At 39.3% G+C, this 21,930-nt stretch overlaps 1 protein-coding gene across 6 annotated transcripts in view; it reads left to right on the plus strand.

The window, feature by feature from the left end:
- Nucleotides 1–21,930, plus strand: part of MRPL17 (mitochondrial ribosomal protein L17) — a 127,065-nt gene that overhangs the window by 61,648 nt on the left and 43,487 nt on the right. For 2 of the 6 annotated variants that reach the window (XM_027979422.2, XM_060399970.1), the window contains one exon: nucleotides 12,475–20,032. The exons of 3 other annotated variants lie outside the window; for them this stretch is intronic. In XM_027979422.2, the coding sequence (XP_027835223.1) occupies nucleotides 12,887–19,762 (6,876 nt within the window). In that variant the 5' untranslated portion in view covers nucleotides 12,475–12,886 and the 3' untranslated portion in view covers nucleotides 19,763–20,032. Of the gene's footprint in view, nucleotides 1–2,754; nucleotides 3,040–12,474; nucleotides 20,033–21,930 lie in introns of those variants that run through there. One more of the 6 variants, XM_060399969.1, reaches the window with a different exon arrangement.

A 21,930-nucleotide genomic window follows, 5' to 3' on the forward strand; every position in this document is an offset into this window, starting at 1 on the left:
GACCTACAAGACCTTCTAGAACTAACACCCCAAAACAGATGTTCTTTTCATCTTAGGGGACTGGAATGCAAAAGTAGAAAGTCAAGAGATACCTGGAGTAATAGGCAAACTTGGCCTTGGAGTACAAAATAAAGCAGGCCAAAGGCTAACAGAGTTTTTCCAAGAATAAGCCCCAGTCAGAGTAAACACCCTCTTCCAACAATACAAGAGAAGACTCTACACATGGACATCACCAGATGTTCAATACCAAAATCAGTTTGGTTATATTCATTGCAGCCAAAGATGGAGAAGCTGTATACAGTCAGCAAAAAGAAGACCGGGAGCTGACTGTGGCTCCGACCATGAACTCTTTATTGCCAAATTCAGACTTAAATTGAAGAAAGTAGGGAAAACCACTAGACCATTCACGTATGACCTAAATCCAATCCCTTATGATTATACAGTGGAAGTGACAAATAGATTCAAGGGATTAAAATTGATAGACATTGTCTGAAGAACTATGGACAGAGGTTCGTGACACTGTACAGGAGACAGTGATCAAGATCATCCACAAGAAAAAGAAATGCAAAAAGGCAAAATGGCTTTCTGAGGAGGCCTTACAAATAGCTGAGGAAAGAAAAGAAGCTAAAGGCAAAGGAGAAAAGGAAAGATAAACCCATTTGAATGCAGAGTTCCAAATAGCAAGGAGAGATAAGAAAGCCTTCCTCAGTGATCAATACAAAAAATAGAGGAAAACTTTAGAATGGGAAAGACTAGATCTCTTCAAGAAAATTAAAGATGCCAAGGGAACATTTCATGTAAAGATGGGCAAAATAAAGGACAGAAATGGTATGGACCTAACAGAAACAGAAGATATTAAGAAGAAGTGCCAAGAATACACAGAAGAATTATACAAAAAAGATCTTCATGACCCAGATAACCATGATGGTGTGATCACTAACCTAGAGCCAGACATCTTGCAATACAAAGTCAAATGGGCCTTAGGAAGGGTCACTATGAACAAAGCTAGAGGAGGTGATGGAATTCCAGTTGAGCTATTTCAAAGCCTAAAAGATGATGCTGTTAAAGTGTTGCACTCAATATGCCAGCAAATCTGGAAAACACAGCAGTGGCCACAGGACTGGAAAAGGTCAGTTTTCATTCCAATCACAAAGAAGGGCAATGGCAAAGAATGTTCAAACTACCACACAATTGCACTCATCTCACATGCTAGTAAAGTAATGCTCAAAACTCTCCAAGCCAGACTTCTACAGTACATGAACCATGAACTTTCAGATGTTCAAGTTAGATTCAGAAAAGACAGAGGAACCAGAGATCAAATTGCCAATATCCATTGGATCATAGAAAAAGCAGAATTCCAGAAAAAATAGCTACTTCTGCTTCATTGACTACAGTAAAGCCTTTGTGTGAATTGAAACAAACTTTGGAAAATTCTTCAAGAGATGGGAATACCAGACCACCTTACCTGCCTCCTGAGAAATCTGTATGCAGGTCAAGAATCAACAGTTAGAACCGGACATGGAACAACAGATTGGTTCCAAGTTGGGAAAGGAGTATAAGACGGTATATTGTCATCCTGCTTATTTAACTTATATGCAGAGTACATCATGCATAATGCCAGGCTGGATAAAGCACAAGCTGGAATCAAGACTGCTGGGAGAAATATCAATAATCTCAGACATGCAGATGACACCACTCTTATGGCAGAAAGTGAAGAGGAACTGAAGAGCCCCTTGATGAAATTGAAATAGGAGAGTGAAAAAGCTGGTTAAAACTCAGCATTCAACAAATGAAGATCATGGCATCCTGTCCCATCATTTCATGGCAAATAGATTGGGAAACAATGGAAACAGTGAGAGACTATTTTCTTGGGCTCTAAAATCACTGCAGATGGTGACTGCATCCATGCAATTAAAAGATACTTCTTGGAAGAAAAGTTATGACCAACCTAGACAGCATATGAAAAAGCAGAGACATTATTTTGCCAACCAAGGTCCATCTAGTCAGAGCTATGATTTTTCCAGTAGTCATGTATGGATATGAGAGTTGGACAGTAAAGAAAGCTGAAAGCTAAAGTATTTATGCTTTTAAACTGTGGTGTTGGAGAAGACTCTTGACAGTCCCTTGGACTGCAAGGAGATCCAACTAGTCAATCCTAAATGAAATCAATCCTAAATATTCATTGGAAGGACTGATGCTGAAGCTGAAACTCCAGTACTTTGGCCACCTGATGTGAAGAGCTGACTCATTGGAAAAGACCCTGATGCTGGGAAAGATTGAAGGCAGAAGGAGAAGGGGACAACAGAGAATGAGATGGTTGGTTGGCATCACCAACTCAATTAACATGAATTTGAGCAAGCTCCAGGAGATGGTGATGGACAGGGAAGCCTGGCATGCTGCAGTCCACGGGGTCGCAAAGAGTTGGACATGACTGAGCGACTGAACTGAACTGAACTGAGAGAGCAGAGCTCTAAGAAGTTGGATGAACCTTATGCATTCTCTAGGGGATCAAGAACTAAAATTAGTCCAGTGAGGATTAGAGGAGCTCCCGTTAAAGCTCTGTTTCTCACTTCTCCTAGACTACTCATGATTTTCTTTCCTCCTAGACTGATGTAGAACCTTCTCTGACCATGACTTATTCATACTTATAAGCCCATTTTCAATCAGAACACCTGATACATAGTCTATGATATGTATGATATCATACAAACCTGTATGGGTTTGTATAACAAACCTGTTCGTGGGTTTCAACAGGACGGAAAATTTTGAGAACATGATGTCGGATTTTAGTGAGCTGAACAGACACAGAAGTCAGAGAGAACTATTTGGAACCTGAGACACTGGAAAAATTAGAGTGGAATGAATGTGACGGGAAAACAAAAGGAGGAAGAGGTCTGGAAATCTGGTGATAAGTGCAAATTGGGACATCCTTTATGATCCAGCTTCATGGGGAGTCCTGTCTGCTGAAGACCACATCTCTGTCTTAGGCAGATCTCTACATTGGCTCTCCAAATACATATCTTCATGCCCTTACCCCAGGTATTCAACTTTCTTCTCTCATTTCAACTGTCCACAAATAAGACCCAAATATGAGGCTGTCCTCTGCCCAGATGAACAGTTTGTTTGTGCTGAGCCTAGAAGTTTCCCACAAGTCATTAGAGACACAATGCAAACATGTTGTGACCAGTTTTCAATGAGGATATTAGGTTGAGTTGTTAATTACATTGTTTGAGTGCTCTTTGTATTTACTGATTTTTTCTTGGTTTGTTTTATCAGGTACAAAATATACGGTAATAGTAAATCTTTCCCAAAGTAGTTGTAGATTCAATTTCACCAAGTCTGTAAACTTTGCTTTATTTTTATTGAATTAATGTTTTAGAGGAGGTTCAGGTTTACACAAAAATGACCCAAAAATCGCAAAAACGATTTCCCGTCTACCTCTTGGCCCACAAATGCGTAATCTCCTGCATTATCAATATTCCCCAACAAAGTGGCACATTTGTTATAGTGATGGATCCACGCTGAAATATCAGAATCACCCAGAGCACATAGTTTGTGTATGTCTTGCGTATTCTGTGGGTTTTGAAAAATGTCAAATGAAGTGAAACAAACTTTTAAATATACAGAATAGGTTCATTGCCCTAAAAATCCTCTGTGCTCCTCCTTCTCATCCTTTCCTTGTAACCACTCATCTTCGTGCTTTCACTATAATTTTGTTGATTCCAGAATATATTACAATTGGAATCAGAGTATATAGACTTTTTGATCTGGCTTTATGCGTTTAGCAATACACATTTACATTTCCTCCATGGCTTCTCCTTTTGTTTCATTTAATTGTTTTCATTTTCTTTTCTTTTCTTTTCTTTTTTTTTTTTTTTTTTTGATAGAACTGAATAATATTCCAATGTCTAGAAGTATCACAGTTTATTTAGCCACTCACCTACTGAAGGATGTCTTGGTTGTCTCCAAGTTTTTGAAATTGTAAATAAGGTTGCTATAGACATCTTTGTATTAGTTTTTGTGAGTATAATTTAGGTATAAATACCAAGGAGCATCATTGCTAGTCATATGGAAAAAGAACATTTAAGCTTTGTAATAATGAAACAAACTATCTTTCAAAGTAGCTATTCCATTTGCATTCCCAGAAACAATGAATAAGAATTGCTTTCACACCACATCCTTGCCAGCCACAGTGTTGCTAGTGATCTGAATTTTAGCCTTTCTAATAGGTGTACCAATGCCAAAGAATGCTCAAACTACTGCACAATTGCACTCATCTCACATGCTAGTAAAGTAATGCTCAAAATTCTGCAAGCCAGGCTTCAGCAATACGTGAACCATGAACTTCCAGATGTTCCAGATGTTTAGAAAAGGCAGAGGAACCAGAGATCAATTTGCCAACATCCACTGGATCATTGAAAAGCAAGAGAGTTCCAGAAAAACATCTATTTCTGTTTTATTGACTATGCCGAAGCCTTTGACTGTGTGGATCACAACAAACTGGAAAATTCTGAAAGAGATGGGAATACTAGACCACCTGACATGCCTCTTGAGGAATCTGTATGCAGGTCAGGAAACAACAGTTAGAACTGGACATAGAACAACAGAATGGTTCCAAATAGGAAAAGGAGTACATCAAGGCTCTATATTGTCATCCTGCTCATTTAACTTATATGCAGAATACATCATGAGAAGTGCTGGGTTGGATGAATCACAAGCTGGAATCAAGACTGCCAGGAGAAATATCAATAACCTCAGAAAAGCAGATGCCACCACCCTTATGGCAGAAAGTGAAGAGGAACTAAAGAGCCTCTTGATGAAAGTGAAAGAGGAGAGTGAAAAAGTTGGCTTAAAGCTGAACATTCAGAAAACAAAGATCATGGCATCTGGTCCCATCACTTCATGGCAAATAGATGGGGAAATAGTGGTAGACTTTATTTTTGGGGGTCTCCAAAATCACTGCAGTTGGTGACTGTAGCCATGAAAGTAAAAGGCGCTTACTCCTTGGAAGGAAAGTTATGACCAACCTAGACAGCATATTCGGAGAAAGCAATGGCACCCCACTCTAGTACTCTTGCCTGGAAAATCCGTGTACGGGTGAGTCTGGTAGGCTGCAGTCCATGGGGTCGCTAAGAGTCGGATACAACTGAACGACTTCACTTTCACTTTTTACTTTCATGCATTGGAGAAGGAAATGGCAACCCACTCCAGTGTTTTTGCCTGGAGAATCCCAGGGATGATGAAGCCTTGTGGGCTGCCATCTATGGGATTGCACAGAGTCGGACACGACTCAAGCGACTTAGCAGCAGCAGCAGACAGCATATTAAAAGCAAAGACATTACTTTGCCAACAAAGGTCCTTCTAGTCAAAGCTGTGGTTTTTCCAGTAGTCATGTATGGAGGTGAGAGTTGGACTATAAGAAACCTGAGCACCAAAGAATTGATGCTTTTGATCTGTAGTGTTGGAGAAGACTCTTGAGAGTCCCTTGGACTTCAAGGAGATCCAACCAGTCCATCCTAAAGGAGATCAGTCCTGAGTGTTCATTGGAAGCACTGCTATTGAAGATAAAACTCCAAAACTTTGGCCACCTGATGAGAAGTACTGACTCATTTGAAAAGACCCAGATACTGGTAAAGATTGAGGCAGGAGGAGAAGGGGACAGCAGAGGATGAGATGGCTGGATGGCATCTACGACTCAATGGACATGAGTTTGGGTAAACTCCGGGAGTTGGTGATGGACAGGGAGGCCTGGTGTGCTGCAGTCCATGGGGTCACAAAGTTGGACACTACTGAGTGACTGATTGAACTGAATAGGTATACAGTCATATCATTTTATTGTGCTTTGTGGATATTGTGTTTTTTACAAACTGAAGTTTTGTGTCAACCCTGCATTAAGCAAGTCTATTGGCACCAATTTTTTTTCTCTCCACAAACCCTGGCAGCTACTGATCTTTTTTACAGTCTCTATAGTTTTGACTTCAACTGTTTCATATACTTGGAATCATAAAGTATGTAGCAATATCAGACTGGTATCTTTCACACAGCACTGTGATTTAAGATTCTTCTGTGTCTCATAGCTTGATAGCTCAATTTTTTTTTTTTTTTACTAAACAGTGATAATAACCTAGACAGCACATTAAAAAGCAGAGACATCACTTTATCATCACAGGTCCATATAGTCAAAGCTATAGGTTTTCTAGCAGTTATGTGCAGATGTGAGAGTTGGACCATAAAGAAAGCTGAATGCTGAAGAACTGAGGCTTTCAAATTGTGCTGCTGAAGAAGAGACTGTCTCTATAAATTAAGTTGGGAAGAACTGATGCCTTAACAATATTAAACATAAATATCTCTTCATATTTATAAATATATCATAAACATATATATCAATGTATATATATACACATTGATTTCTTTCATCAGTTTTGTAGTTTTCCTTATATAGCTCTGGCACATATTTTATTAAATTTACATTTAAGTATTTATTTTGTGAGGGTGCTAGTTTAAATGGTATTGTGTTTTTAATCTCAAATTCCAATTGCTTATTGCTAGCATATTAAAAAACAATAGTTTATGTATTCTAACCCTTATATTTTACAACTTTGTTGTATTCACTTATCAGTTCCAGATTTTTTTGTTGATTCTTTGGCATTTTTTGCATAGTGTCATCTACAAATAAAGACATGTTTTATTTATTTTTTCCCAATCAGTATATTTTATTTCCTTATCTTATTAACTAACTCTTCCAATAGGATGTGTGATAGGAGTGATTAGAGGGGATATCTTTAACCAATTTTTCTTTAAGAGGAAAGCTTCTAGGTTCTTACCATTAAGTGTAATGTTAATAGTAGGGCTTTTGTTAATGTCTTTTCTCAAGTTCAGTAAGTTCCCCTCTATTCTTAGCTTGCTGGAAGTTTTAATCATGAGTAAGTATTGGATTTTGTCAAATGGGTTCTCTCCATGTGGTTTTTCTTCTTAGTTCATTGTAGTATATTACATGAATTGACTCTGAATGTTGAATCCACTTTGCTTACCTGAGGTAAATCCCACATGGTTGTGGTATATAATTCCTTTTTACATTTTTAGATTATCATATTAGACAATGATATATTCTTGACTCTTATATTTGAGATTGTACCAGTAATTACAACATATATTCTACAAAACCAACAGACTCTTTGACCTTCCACTCAAATACCTCAAAGAACTGAGGGTCTTTTAAGTCCATTTGGCTGCACACTCCAGCCTAAATGCAATTGCCATCGTGTATTTTAAACCCCACTGTTTTGAGCATTTATTTAGATTTTTCCATATAATTATTCCTTTGTTGCTCACCATCTTTTCCTGCATCTCTGACTATTCATTGTTGATATTTTCCTTCTCCTGAAAAAACATGCCTTAGTAGTTCCTTCAATGTGCATTTCTAGGTAACAGATTCTGTTACTGTGCTGTTTTCAATGTTTTTCTACCACCATAATTCTTAAAGATATTTTTAACTCTGTATAGAATCCTACTTTGTCAGCTATTTTCTTTCAGTAGGTTTAACCCTCCATCCTACTGCCTTCTGGCTTCCATCAGCACTGTTGAGGTCATCATTCCCTAATTATTATTTGAAGATAAACTCTGATTTCTAAGACAGTCCTCAGAATGGGAGAAAGTAATAGCAAATGAAAAAATGGACAAAGAGTTAATCTCCAAAATATACAAGCAGCTCATGTAGCTCAATACCAGAAAAATGAACAATCCAATCAAAAAGTGGGCAAAAGATGTAAAAAGACATTTCTCCAAGAAGACGTACACATGGCTAATAAAGACAGGAGAAGATGCTCAATATCACTCATTATTAGATAAATGCAAATCAAAACCACAAAGAAGTATCATCTCACATTGGTCAGAATGGCCATCATCAAAGTCTATAAACAATAAATGCTGGAGAGGGTGTAGAGAAAAGGGAATGCTCTTACACTGTTGGTAGGAATGCAAACTGGTACAGCCACTATGGAGAACAGTGTGGAGATTCCTTAAAAAACTGGGACTAGAACTGCCATACCACCCAATAATCCCACTGTTTGGCATACACTCCAAGGAAGCAAGAATTAAAAGAGACACATGCACCCCAGTATTCAGTGCAGCACTATTTACAGTAGCTGGGACAGGGAAGCAACCTAGACATCCACTGACAGACGAATGGATAAGGAGGTTGTAGTACATATACACAATGAAATACTACTCAGCTATTAAAAAGAATGCATGTGGGTCAGTTCTAATGAGGTGGATGAGCCTGCAGCCTGTTATACAGAATGAAATGTCAGAGAGAGAATGACAAATACTGTATAAAAACACACATATATGGAATTTAGAAAGATAGTACTGCAATCCTACATGCAGGCCAGCAAGGGAGACATAGATGTAAAAAACAGACTTTCGAACTCCATAGGAGAAGTTGATGGTGAGATGGTTTGAGAGAATACCCCTGAAACATGTACATTACCATATGTAAAATAGATGAGCAGTGCAAGTTTGATGCATGAAGCAGAGCATCCAGAGTAGGTGTCCTGGGACAACCCAGGATAGGGTGGGGAGGAAGGTGGGAAGAGGGGTTCAGAATTGTGGGGGACACCGATATACCTGTGGCTGATTCATGTTGATGTATGGCAAACCATCACAATATTGTAAAGTTATTCTCCAATCAAAATACATTAATTTTTAAAAATCTTCTTTTCCCTAAATTATTTGCTTTTCCTCTTGTATTTTCTGCAGCTTCACTATGATATGTCTGATTGTGAATTCCTTTTGTCTTGTGAGGTGTATCCAATGGTATCATAAGTGTTGTCTTTAATTTGTCATGGAAGTGTTTTGCTTGCTTCAAATTTATTTACCTCTTCCATCATATATTATTTCACTTTCTATTAAATTCCTTGAGACTGCAAAGAATTTGTCTTAAAATTTTATCTAGATATTTTAGATAACTCAGTTGGAAAAGTTGTTCTCTTTTTTCGTTAATTTATGTTTTGGCTGCGCTGGGTCCTTACTGCTGTGCGCAGGCTTTCTCTAGCTGCAGTAAGTGGGGGCTACTCTAGTTGCCGTGCACACTGCATACATCTCATCCATATCCTGTCTTCACTTCCTTTGCATGTGCACTCAGGGCCTCTCATTGTGGTGGCTTCTTTTATGGTGGAGCACAGCCCCTAGGGCAGACGGGTTTTAGTAGCAGCAGCACATGGGCTCAGTAGTTGTGCCTTGTGGGCTCTAAGCAGTGGTGCAGATGTTGTGGTTCACAGGCTTAGTTGCCCATGGCATGTGGGATCTTCCTGGACCAGGGATCGGACCAGTGTTCCCTGCATTGCAAGGTGGATTCCTAACCACTGTCCACCAGAGAAGCCCAGAAAAGTTGTTTTTTGAATTACTGAGTCTGCCATTAAATTTAGATTCAAATTTTAGTGACACTGGTGAAGACAGAAAGCACAAAATCAAAATGACTGTAAGATGAGATGACAATTAGAGTGATTCCGTAAAGACAAAATGAAGGGAAAATCTAAGGGAGAGCTGGTAGGGGATTAAAAAGAATTGACATTTAGGAGAGATTGAAAAGGAAAGATACAGGATACAGGATGCTTGGGGCTGGTGCACGGGGATGATCCAGAGAGATGATATAGGGTAGGAAGTGGGAGGGGGGTTCAGGATTGGGAACTCATGTACACCCGTGGCAGATTCACGTCAAGGTATGGCAAAAACAATACCGTATTGTAAAGTAAAATAAAATTAAAATTAAAAACATAAGATATGTTAATACAAAAAAAAAAGAAAAGGATAATTTGAAAGGACATGAAACTACATTCACATTAGGAGGAAGGATGCGTAGGATTATAATAGTGACATTCAGTAGGACAGGAAATACAAGAAGAGAGGAAACCTGAACTATGTGTGAAGTTGAAACGTGTGAGATCTCATCTCATATAATATGTCTCAAAGATAGTGGGGTTAAAAACATAACATTGAGAAAACACTGAATATAAGAGTATTTGGTTCTACATACACACATTAAGATGGCATCAGTAGATAAAGAGAATTTGATTACACATATGTAGTTTATAATATAAAATAGATATATATAATATAATGATATTAACTAGTGTCAGAGGAAGAGTGAGAAGTGGGTGACAAGTATAAATCAGCTAAGAAGTGCATTTTATTTATTGAGATAAACTAACATATAACCTTGCATAAGTCTAAGGTATACAAGGTGCTGATATGATACATTTTTATATTGCTATATGACCAAGATAGAGTTAGCTAACACCTCTATCACCTCACAGTATCATTTCTTTATTGTGTTGAGAACAATTAAGTCCCTTGGCAGCTTTGAGGTTTAAAATACCATGTATTGTTTATAATCACTATGTGTGCTATGTGCTATGCTTAGTTGCTCAATGTGTCCAAGTCTTTGCAATCCCATGAACTGTAGCCCGCCAGGCTCCTGTGTCCATGAGGATTCTCCAGGAAAAAATACTGGAATGGGTTGCCATGCCCTCTTCCAGGGGATCTTCCCAACCTAGGAATCAAACCCAGATCTCCTGCATTGCAGGCGGATTCTTTACCATCTGGGCCACCAGGGAAGCCTAGATGTCTAGGCCTTATTCATCTAGTGATGGCACATTTGTACTTTTAAACAGTACCTCCCTAATTCCTACACCTTCCAACCCCTGGTAACCACCAAACTACTCTAGTTTTACAAGTTTGGCTTTTTTAGATTCCACATGTAAGTGATATTATACAGAATTTCTCTTGCTTGGTCTGGCTTATCGCACTTAGCATAATGCACTCAAGGTCCATCCCTGTTGTCGCACACAAATGGCAGGACTTCCCTCTTTCTTGTGACTGTATAATATTCCACTGAGTGTCTGTGTCTGTGCGCACACATGTGCATGCTGTATCATATATCCTTCATCCATTAAGCCATGGGCTGACCCTTAGGCTGTTTCCATATCTTGGCTACTGTGAATAACAATGCAGTAAATATGGGGGTGCATTTATCTCTTCAATATCCTGTCTTCATTTCCTTTGCATATATGCACAGGAGTGGAATTGCTGGGTAATATTGTGATCCTATTTTTCATTTTTGAGGAAACTCTACAATCCTTTCCACAGTGGTTAAACCAATTTAAATTCTCAGCAACAGTACACAAGGGTTCCCTTTTTTCTACAGCTTCTCTAGCATTTATTATTTGTAGAATATATGATGATGGCCATTATGATTGGCTTGAGGTGATACCTCATTATGGTTTTGATTTGCATTTCCCTAACAATTAACTACTTTTGAACTGTGGTGTTGGAGAAGACTCTTGAGAGTCCCTTGGACTGCAAGGAGATCCAACCAGTCCATCCTAAAGGAGATCAGTCCTGGGTGTTCACTGGAAGGACTGATGCTAAAGCTGAAACTCCAGTACTTTGGCCACCTCATGCGAAGATTTGACTCATTGGAAAAGACCCTGATGCTGGGAGGGATTGGGGGCAGGAGGAGAAGGGGACAACAGAGGATGAGATGGTTGGATGGCATCACCGACTCGATGGACATGAGTTTGAGTGAACTCTGGGAGCTGGTGATGGACAGGGAGGCCTGGCATGCTGCTATTCATGGGGTCGCAAAGAGTCGGACATGACTGAGTGACTGAACTGAACTGAACTGAACAATTAACAATGTTGAGTGACTTTTCATGTGCCTGTTGGTCATCTGTATGTCTTCTTTGGAGAAACATCGATTTATTCTTTGCCCATTTTTTTCCTAATATTCCTTTAATGTAGCTATGCAGTTTTCCCACCACCACTGATTGGAATTATCTTTTTTCCCATTGTTTTCTCACCTATTTTGTCATAGATTATTGACCATAAGTGTGTAGGTTTATTTCTCGGCTCTCTACTCTTTTCCACTGATCTGTGTGTTTGCTTTTATGCCAATATCATGCTCTTTTGATTAATGTAGCTTTAGAGTATAGTCTGAATAGGGAACGTGATACATACAGCTATTTTTTTTTTCTCCAGTCAGCGTTGGCAATTGAGTCTTTGTGGTTTCAAAAAAATTTTTTAGAATCATTTTGTCCTACTTTTGTGAAAGTGTCCTGGGTATTTTGATAATCATTGCATTAAATCTATAGATTGCTTTGGACAATATGGCCATTTTTAATAACATTATCCCTCTAATCAAGGAACACAGGATATCTTTCCATTCCTTTTCAACATTTTCAAATACCCTCATCAGTGTTTATACTTTTGAGAATATAGGTCTTGCACATTCTTGGTTAAGTTTATCCCGTGGAATTTCATTCTTTTTAATTTGATCATAAATGGGATTGTTCCCTGAATTTTTTTTCTGATAGTTCATTATTAGTGTATACAAAAGCAACAGATTTCTTCAAATTAATCACAGAATTCTGCCTATTAACATGCCACAGGCTAACTGAGTATGTTTTCTTCCAACAGCGATGGACACAGCAGAGTCTATGCCCAATGAACCCCTGCTCAGAGGAAAAAATGGGAAAGATCTCCAAGAGATGCTCAGAGAAGTAGCACTAGCAGTTGAGTACTAGTTGTTAAAGCTGCAGGAACACCTGGGTGTGACTTCTGCCCATGCCTTACAACACCTAGAAGAAAAAGACCTCCAGAAACTGAAATGCCAGGTGAAACATTCCTGGGAGAAAAGGGCCCTGGAGAAACAGCTTAACCTGTCACACTCAAATACTCTTTCAGAGTTATAGGAGTCTTGGGGGGAATCATTAAAGAAAGGGCAGAAGGAGGCAGAACAGGCACTGCAGGAACAAAGAGAAATGCTGTCAAACGGAGCCAACAACAGGAAGAGGCAGTGAGAAAAAAGGAAGCAGGGCTGAGGCAAACAATGGAGATCCCCAAAGAGTTCTTGCCATCTCCTGAAAACCCCCCAGGAGAAGTCATGGAAGATAGGCAGAGACAACTCAAGGTCATGGAGGGGCCACTTTCTCACAGGAAAAGTCTCCCAGATAGAGAGCTGGTGAGATATGCATCTGGAGGACTAGCCCTACAGGGAATTTACAAAACCAGTGACCAAAGGTGTCTCCTAGAGAAGAAAGAGGAGCTACTCTGTGTCCCCAAGGAGTTTGTACTCCGTGGCCCTAATCAGGCTACACGGACAGAAATGAAGGAATTTGCATCTTCTCAAGAAGAATCCATGTTCACTCAGACTATAGAGAAGCTGGGCTTCAGCATAACTGCCTTAGCAAAGGGTGGAGGTTGGGGAGTTAGCCTGGAAGCTGGTATGGATCAGAGCATGCATTTTGAATCCAAGGAACTGCAACAGTCACATTCTACACACTCTTATTTCTGCTCAACCAAGTTCAGCTATATCCCACTGGCCTCCTGCATCTTTCCCATTGACCAGCTCCAACTTTCAAATGCTGCTCTCCAGGATTTAAAAGACATTGAAGATCTTTTGGATCAATCAGAAGACCCAGACAAACTACACTTGCTGAGGCATAGGACTGAAGCCTTCTTCCAGAGGTTTGGGTCTCATGCTGATCAGGGCCCTCTGCACCTTGGGGGAATCTACTGGTGGAAAGCCATTTCAGAGGGTTTCCAAAAAGAGCAGCTGGCTGAAGTGAAACAGCAAGCAGCAGAGGCCCTGGATATTTACATAAGGGGCAGCTACAGTGGCTTTGGAGTGAACATTGGTACAGGTCTGGATATGTCAGACTCTGATTCGAAAAAAGCCTCTCAGAGAACAACCTTCCAAAATCTCCAAACCGAAGTCAAATTATCTGTGGCCCAGACAGGTGGCCCACCAGAAGCAAATGGCTTTTTTGACTGGAAAGCTGGTCTAGTTGCCAATAATCAAACCTGGTATGTCATTGACCGTGGACTTCAGCTGGTACCTGTTTGGGACATTGTCCGCTATGGCCACAGAGACGATTTTAAGGATCATCTTAAAGTAGCTAACTGCCTGAAAGACAACTATACTGTTCTAACTGGACTCACTACCCAGATCCAGGAGGGAGAAGAATTCTTGAGTATTGAGAAGGAGGCTAGGATTTTCCTAGAGAATGTGAAATCCTGGACAGTTTTTGATCCTGAAGAACAACTTAAAAGGCTGATAAATTTCATGCAAAGATTGAGTAAAAAAACGGAACGCTATACCATTTGGACTAATATATGCCTCAGAGACTTGGGTCTGCAGAATTTTCTGGTAAACACTGTAAACTTTTGCAAAAACATTTCCATTCATGAAACTAAGTTTATTAAATCGCAGTTGCGTAGTCTTTTGGATCCTCACATTTATACAGTAAGAAACTTTCCTCAGGCTCAATCCATTATGCAGTGGGTATTTCAGTCAGAACCAAAGGAAAACAATGTCCTTATCACCCAATTATCTGAATTAATTGAAATCTTTAACAAAGCACAGAATGACCTTAGGGAAGTAAAGGCCAACTCTGAATCCACAGAGTTGGTGGAGGAGGCTCAAAGAAAGCTGACTTATGAGGTCAGCTTGTCTCTTGGTTGCTTCTTGAAACACCTCCGGGAAACAGGGAAGCCAGACACACATGTCTTGCTACTTTTGATAGCATCTGGTGCAGGATATCATGTGATTGACAATATATTTCAGTATCTCCTGGGGCATGATGAGTTACACTTCCTGTTGGACAAAATGCAAACTGTGCAAAATAAATACCAAGAGCTCAAAAATATTTGCAACTACAGGGCTCAGGCATTCCTGGTGCTCACAGGTCTGACAGCAACAGCGGGCATCAAAGCTGTTTCTCCAGATGAGAAAACACAACGCTTGGCATTAATCAAACATCACATGGGACGATCTTTGACTACAGAAGTTGTATATGTCCTCACCAAACATGGAGATCATGATTGGGAAAACCTAGAAAAAGACTTGAGACTGCTCATTGATGGGAATTTTGAGGCTACTGTCTCTTCATTGCAAGTGGACGAGGTGATAAAAGAATTGCAGAGTGTCTTCCATGAAAAGAAAGAGCACCATGAAGCACATGATAATGAAAATAAAAAGGAGGAAGTCATAGAAAATGGAGCCTTCCAAGACTTACTCCAGCGTCTAGGCCTAGAACATTACTACCCAAGAAAAATGAGCAGAGCTAACTTCCAGCTGATCCACAAGACTTCTGTGTACAATACCCAGCCCTGCTCTGAAAGAGAACTTCCCTTCTATTTCCTACAGAAGCTATTGATGCTGGATTATGGGCTGAGATACCTGATCATCAAACATGAAGAATACACAGAGAACCAAGTCTATTCAAGCACCTCAAATCAAGAAAGGGAGGCTTTTGATCCGTATGAAGATCTACCTGAAGAAAGTGCTCATCCTACTAAGCCTTCAGCAGCCACTAATATCAGACCCTATGTTCACCCTATGGATATTCAGATGGCAATTCTTCACTGTGCAGATGATTTTGCCAGACAATATATTTTGGACAAACTTTCCATTTGTCAGTTTGCCCTCCCCCTTCTCATACCTAATCCTTGCAATGCTCAAATTGAATTCTCTCTCTGGTCTCTCAGACAAATTCGAAGGAGCTGGCAGCAAGTAGGGAAATCAAAAAATGAGAAGAAGGACAATTACACCAATCAGCAAATGTGTCACGTTTCTGCCCCCATTGTGTCTTTTATTAGAGTTGGAACTGGCTTCTCTGCTTCCAAATCGCAAATCATGAACTGTCTTCTCAGTGAACGCAAACATGATGTCTTTTTTCACCGACATTGCAAAGGCAGCAGCAGAGACTGTCTCTTGATGGGAGGAGTGGTGGAGGTCGCCTGGTTCTGTCCTGGGGGGGAAGAGCAGGACAGATTTGACAACTGCTTGACCTTTACCAACCTTCACGGAGATGCAAAGGAATATGAGAAGCAACTCACCTTTTTGAAGGAAGTTTCTTCCATAATTGTGATCCTGATGTCAACTTCTGATGACAATAAAGGAAACCAAAAAATAGTCCATGACATGTGTCAGTCATCAAAACCTTTAATCCTTTTGCTTGATGATAAAGGAAAAGTCACAGTCAATAATTCTGGCCCAAGAGTGAGAATTGGGATCAGGAACAGAAATGAGGCAGAATTAATAGAGGAGCTAACAACTGCAATCAGATGTTTGCTGGAGATCTCTAACACTGCACTCAGCTTGGAGCACTGTGCCCATATTGCTCGCAAGCAAGGAATGCTTATTGATGAAGACCAGAGAGATTGCAAGGAAGCCAAAGAAAAGGCAGAGGCTCTAATGACCCTATTGAGAGAAATGGAAATACCTCGGGTCAAGGAACACTTACTACCTCTTCAGGGAAAACTGTGGCAACTTTGGTGTACAAAGGACAAAGAACTCTATCATCTCAGAGAGAAGGGGAATCGCAGCATTGAACAGCACAAAAGTGAGACTGAGACAGAAAAACAAATGATAAGACATGAACAGTTCAGAAAAGCCTTTCCTCTCAATGCTTTAATGCGTTCTGTCCTTGAAATTCTCCAAACTCATTCAGAAACTCACACCAAACTCTACTTCCTCCAATGGCTGAATGTCGCTTTGGACAACCTGACTGCAGGACACTTGGAAAATCTAAAGGAGAAGAAAAAGGCATTGGTTCAAAAAAAAAAGCAAGAGGCCACAAAGAGTAGCTCTCTGAAAGACTGCCAACATGAGATAGAAGCTATTTCCAGAGAGATTGATGACTGTACCTTGGGAATTGAGCACATTCTCAGAGAAGCTGGCCAGATCTATGAAGCTCTGGAAGAGGCTTCACCCATGAAAGATACCCTATTTCTCTCCCTTCCCCACATTGCTGCAGATCTGATGATATCTGGTGTTCCCATTGAGCTGATGGATGGGGATGTTTCATATGTGCCCCTGAGGTGGGTGGCAGCTGTTTTTGACAAGCTCTCCGAGAAACTTGGAAACAAGCGGCTCTTTGTTCTCTCTGTCCTTGGCCTGCAGAGTTCAGGGAAGTCCACCCTGCTGAATGCCCTTTTTGGGGTCCAGTTCACTGTCAGTGCTGGGAGGTGTACCCGGGGGGCCTACATGCAGCTTCTGAAAGTGGAGGAGACATTCACAGCCGAACTTGGCTTTGACTTTGTGCTTGTTGTGGACACAGAGGGACTTCGAGCCCCAGAACTCAGCAACAAGTCCCAGAATCATGACAATGAGTTGGCAACCTTTGTCATCGGACTCGGAAGCTTGACTTTGATCAATATTTTTGGCGAAAATCCATCAGAAATGCAAGATATTCTACAAATAGTTGTCCAAGCTTTTCTGAGAATGAAACAAGTAAAAATCTCTCCCAGTTGCCTCTTTGTCCATCAAAATGTGGGGGAAGTTACAGCTAAAGACCAAAATATGGAAGGAAGAAGGCGGTTTGAGGAGAAATTGGATAAAATGGCAGCAATAGCAGCTGAAGAAGAGCAGTGCTCCGATGTAACCTGCTTTAGTGATGTCATTAGGTTTGACGCCAATACCCACGTCTACTACTTTGCTCACCTCTGGGATGGCAATCCCCCAATGGCCCCTCCCAATCCTCGCTACAGTCACAATGTTCAGGAACTCAAAAGCCGAATTCTTGTGACTGCCCAACAGGAATCTAGGGGAAACATCATGAAGATATCAAATGTAAAATTCCGAGTTCAAGATTTGTGGAGAGCCCTGCTGAATGAGAACTTTATCTTCAGCTTCAGGAACACTCAAGAAGTCATGGCCATGAGCAAACTGGAAACCATGTATAACTCCTGGACATGGGAGCTGAGGAGTCATGTGCAGAGATTACAGGACCAGCTGATCAACCAGATTCAGAATGGAAAAATCCAGACACTTGAAACATATACTCTGGAGGCTCCAGTTGCAGAGATCTATGAAGCCATCAAGCAAAAACTTGAGAAATGTTTTAATGAAGACCCAGATAGTGAAGTGCTGGTTCAGTGGAAAGGAAATTTTGAAAATAAACTCATAATCCTTAAAGAGGCACTAATTTTAGATGTCCAAAGAAAAGCCAAAGAACTTATTCATTTTAAAAAAAATCAAGAAAACCTGGATAACAAAAAGTCAAGTTATGAAAAGGAATTATTAGATAAAAGCCAGAAGTTGGCTTTATCGCTAAATGGCACCGAATTGAGCGAGGAAGAGCTCCATGAGAAATTCAATACACTTTGGAAAAAATGGGTCTATGATGTGTCCTCAAGTCTCCCTCCAGCTGTAGAGCCGGAAATTGAAGTGGATGCTGAAAGCATCCTTTTTGATTATTTCAAGAAGGAAAAAGACATCAGAAGCATACTGGAGAACTATTCTGGAGAAATGTTTGAAATCAACTATGACAAACATATTAAGATGAACAGGAAATCTTGGAGTTTCTCTACCATGAAAATAGAGCCCCTGGATATAGTCTCCATAGATATGACTACTGACTGCATCATTTCAAAAGTTAATGAAACTGTTAACAAAATATGTCAGAAAAAGCATGATTACAATTCAACTTATTTCTATGAAATCTTGAAAATAATACATGAGGGGGTGAAGTCTGCATCCACTCAGAAAAGATACACATTTACAAAAAATTATGAAATAGACTTAACATTGTGTTTATTCCAAAGAGCATCAGTGAAGTTTAAGGAGATGCACAAGGCATTCAAGAAGGCAAATGATCCTGTAAACTATCTGCAAAGCAAGAAAGATGATTTCTTCATGAGCTTTAAGATCTCTTGTCAAGGAGCAACTTCAATTAAAACATTTGTTGATTTTCTGTGGAAGAAACTCACACCTGCTGTCTCCAGCACCATAAGGAAAAACATGGCCCTCAAAATTGCTGGGGACATTCGAACCTCCTGCCGGGCATTCAATGAAAACAGAGCTAACCTGGAGAAACACATTCTCATCTCTCTGGCAGAAGAAGAAAATTTTGACAACTACTGGCAGTACCTTCATAATCCAGAATCATTTTTTAAGAATTACATTGAAAACCATGTTAAAAGATATTTTTCTGACACAGGAAGTGAAAAAATAAAGACTTTTCTACAAATGAGTTTAGATGACATCAAGAATGCCATCCTCTCAGCTGTACATGCATCTACAGCAAGAGCTAAAGATAAAAGCACCACAGTGTCTGGGTGGTTAGATTTGTTCTGTGATCAGCTGGGGAGTACCTTGGTCTTTCCACGAAAAGACTTGATAAGCATTGAACACCAGGAGATAAAAGATATTGAGTTTATCAAAGAGGCCATGAGTAATGCTTTGGATCCTGAAATGAAGAAGGTAGAACAGAATTGTTTGTCTAAACTTGCAGAAGAAATGGTTCCTGAAATCCAGAAAATGCTCTCTGAACATCTCTGTGGCTGCTGGAAACAGTGCCCCTTCTGTAAAGCAATTTGTACAAATACAATCCCTACCCATGATGGAGACCACAGTGTTCCCTTCCACCGTCCAGAGGCTCTCAGTGGAATGTTCTGGCATCAAACAGACCATTTTTCCATTGATTTCTGTACTAGTTCAGTAGCAAGTGATGATTTTTTCATTTTGAATGATGACAGAAGAATCCCATATAAGACCTATCGAGAAGCAGGGGGGGAATATGCCACATGGAGCATCACCCCAGACACATCCACCCAGCCATACTGGAAATGGTTTGTCTGTCACTTCAGATCAAAGCTAGAAGAAAAATATCACAAAAGATTTATCAATAAAGGTGAAATTCCTGATGCCTGGAAGAAAATCACAAAGCAGGAGGTGCTTGATGACTTGAAAAAACATTAATACTCAATGAACAGATAAGGGTTCCAGTATCTAAACAAAGAAGGCACATTACCAGAACAAGCTTAAAATACCATCCACTCAGAATGAAAACTTTCCTTATATCAATTTTTTCCAAATGAAACATCTAAAACTAAATCAATCATAGCAAGAGTTGAAGATTTCTTGAGTGAGAACCTTATTTTTTCTTTTCCTCAATTCCTTCTTCTTTAAAAAACAGCTGATATACATGAGTACATGATAAAATTGAATAAAGTGCATTTAATATACCAATTGCATATTTTATATTATTATTCTGAATGTTTTTATTTTTAAGTACATAATATTATATAAAGCTTCAAGAAAGTCATTTTCATAGAGGGAAATTAAGTCCATTGCAGATGGCTACAAAATCTTCAGAATAACTATACAAATATTTGTATCAATATACAGTTATTGACTGAAAGTTACAAACTCTTTTCATTTCTAAGTGCATTTTTTTCACTCTATGAAATTGTGAGGAAGAGTTACTAATGCTTGAATGCAAAAACATTCATAGGAAATTCAAGATTTCCAATTCTCAAATGTAATGCCATTTAGAGCTATTCTATTATAGGAATAATAAAAAAGAAAGAAAGAAAGAAACTTGGCCAGGATAGATTCTGCATCAATTCGGGAAATGGCATTAAACAAATATAAAAAATAGAACTTAAATAACTTTATCTAATTTAACCATTTTCTCTTCTTCCTGGGCACTTTGGCACTTGCCTGTGCATGTTTTTTTTGTTTGTTTGTTTGTTTGTATGTTATCTTTTTAGTCTTATCTAATTGACTATCCATTATTTTTCATTGTCTGCAATTTACACTTAGCCTCAAGACTTTGCTTGGGACATGTCTTTTTTGTTGTTGTTCCCTTTAATGCAGGTACCTTTCCAAGAATATAGACATTTTACAAGGTGCTGTAATATAATTGACAAGGTCTTAATTCACAAAACTCAACACATTATGTTAATTCTTTTTGTACTTAAACTTTCATTTCAAAGAATAAAATAATGCCATTTGTAGCAACATTGGATACAACTATAGATTACCATACTAAGTGAAGTAAGTCAGAAAGAGAAAGACAAATATGATATAACATACATGTGCAATCTAAAATATGGCACAAACAAACCTATCTACCAAACAGAAACAGACTCATAGACACAGAGTTTAGACTAGTGGTTGCCAAGGGGGAAGAGCGTAGAAGGAGAGGGTTGGACTAAGAATTTGAGGTTGATATATGCAAACTATTGCTTTTAGAATGGATGAACAGCAAGGTCCTCCTGTATAGCACAGGGAACTATATACAGTCTCCTGGGATGAACCATAATGGAAAAGAATATTTTACAAAGAATGTCTATATGTGTAAAACTGCTTCACTTTGCTGTACAGCAGGGATTGGCACAACATTGTAAATCAAATATACTTCAATAGAAAAAAAAGCAATATAAACTCTTTTCTAAAGATATGAATTATGTAATCTTTAATGTATTTTACTGCTTTTTAATGCAGCCTAAAAAATAGTATAATAGCAGTGAAAGGAAAAAAAAGTCAAGTTACAGTTAGTGGTGTATATTGGTGTCTTTAGCTCATTGTAAAGTTATTGAATGACCAAATCACCTTTGAAAGGCAGTTGGTACTGAGAAATATCGTGGGATTCTGGCTTCTTATCCAGCTATTGGAACCCATCTTATATGCAGAAGTGAGTAGTTTCTGTAAAGCCTTATTGATGTCTTGAAGATGAAAGTACTTAGTATTTATGTCATCAGTTCAGTTCAGTTCAGTCGCTCAGTCGTAAATAACTTTTTCTAATTTAACCATTTTCTCTTCTTCCTGGCACTTTAGCACTTGCCCGTGCACGTTTTTTAAAAAAGGTAAAGAAAAAATTCACAAGGGTTTAGGTATTCAAAGCCTAGAGCTCTGTACAAGTCTGAGAAGGACCCATTTATGGAACAAGATTCATGACCAGGGAAAAAGGGCCATTTTAATCAAGGCTGTAAACCAGGTCAGGGTTCCCTTGTAGCTCAATTGGTAAACAGTCTGCCTGCAATGCAGGAGACCCAGGTTCGATTCCAGGGTTGGGAAGATTCCCTGGAGAAGGAAATAGCAACCCACTCCAGTATTCTTGCCTGGAGAATCCCATGGGCAGA

This window comes from Ovis aries, chromosome 15, assembly GCF_016772045.2.
Source record: "Ovis aries strain OAR_USU_Benz2616 breed Rambouillet chromosome 15, ARS-UI_Ramb_v3.0, whole genome shotgun sequence".
Lineage (NCBI taxonomy): Eukaryota > Metazoa > Chordata > Mammalia > Artiodactyla > Bovidae > Ovis > Ovis aries.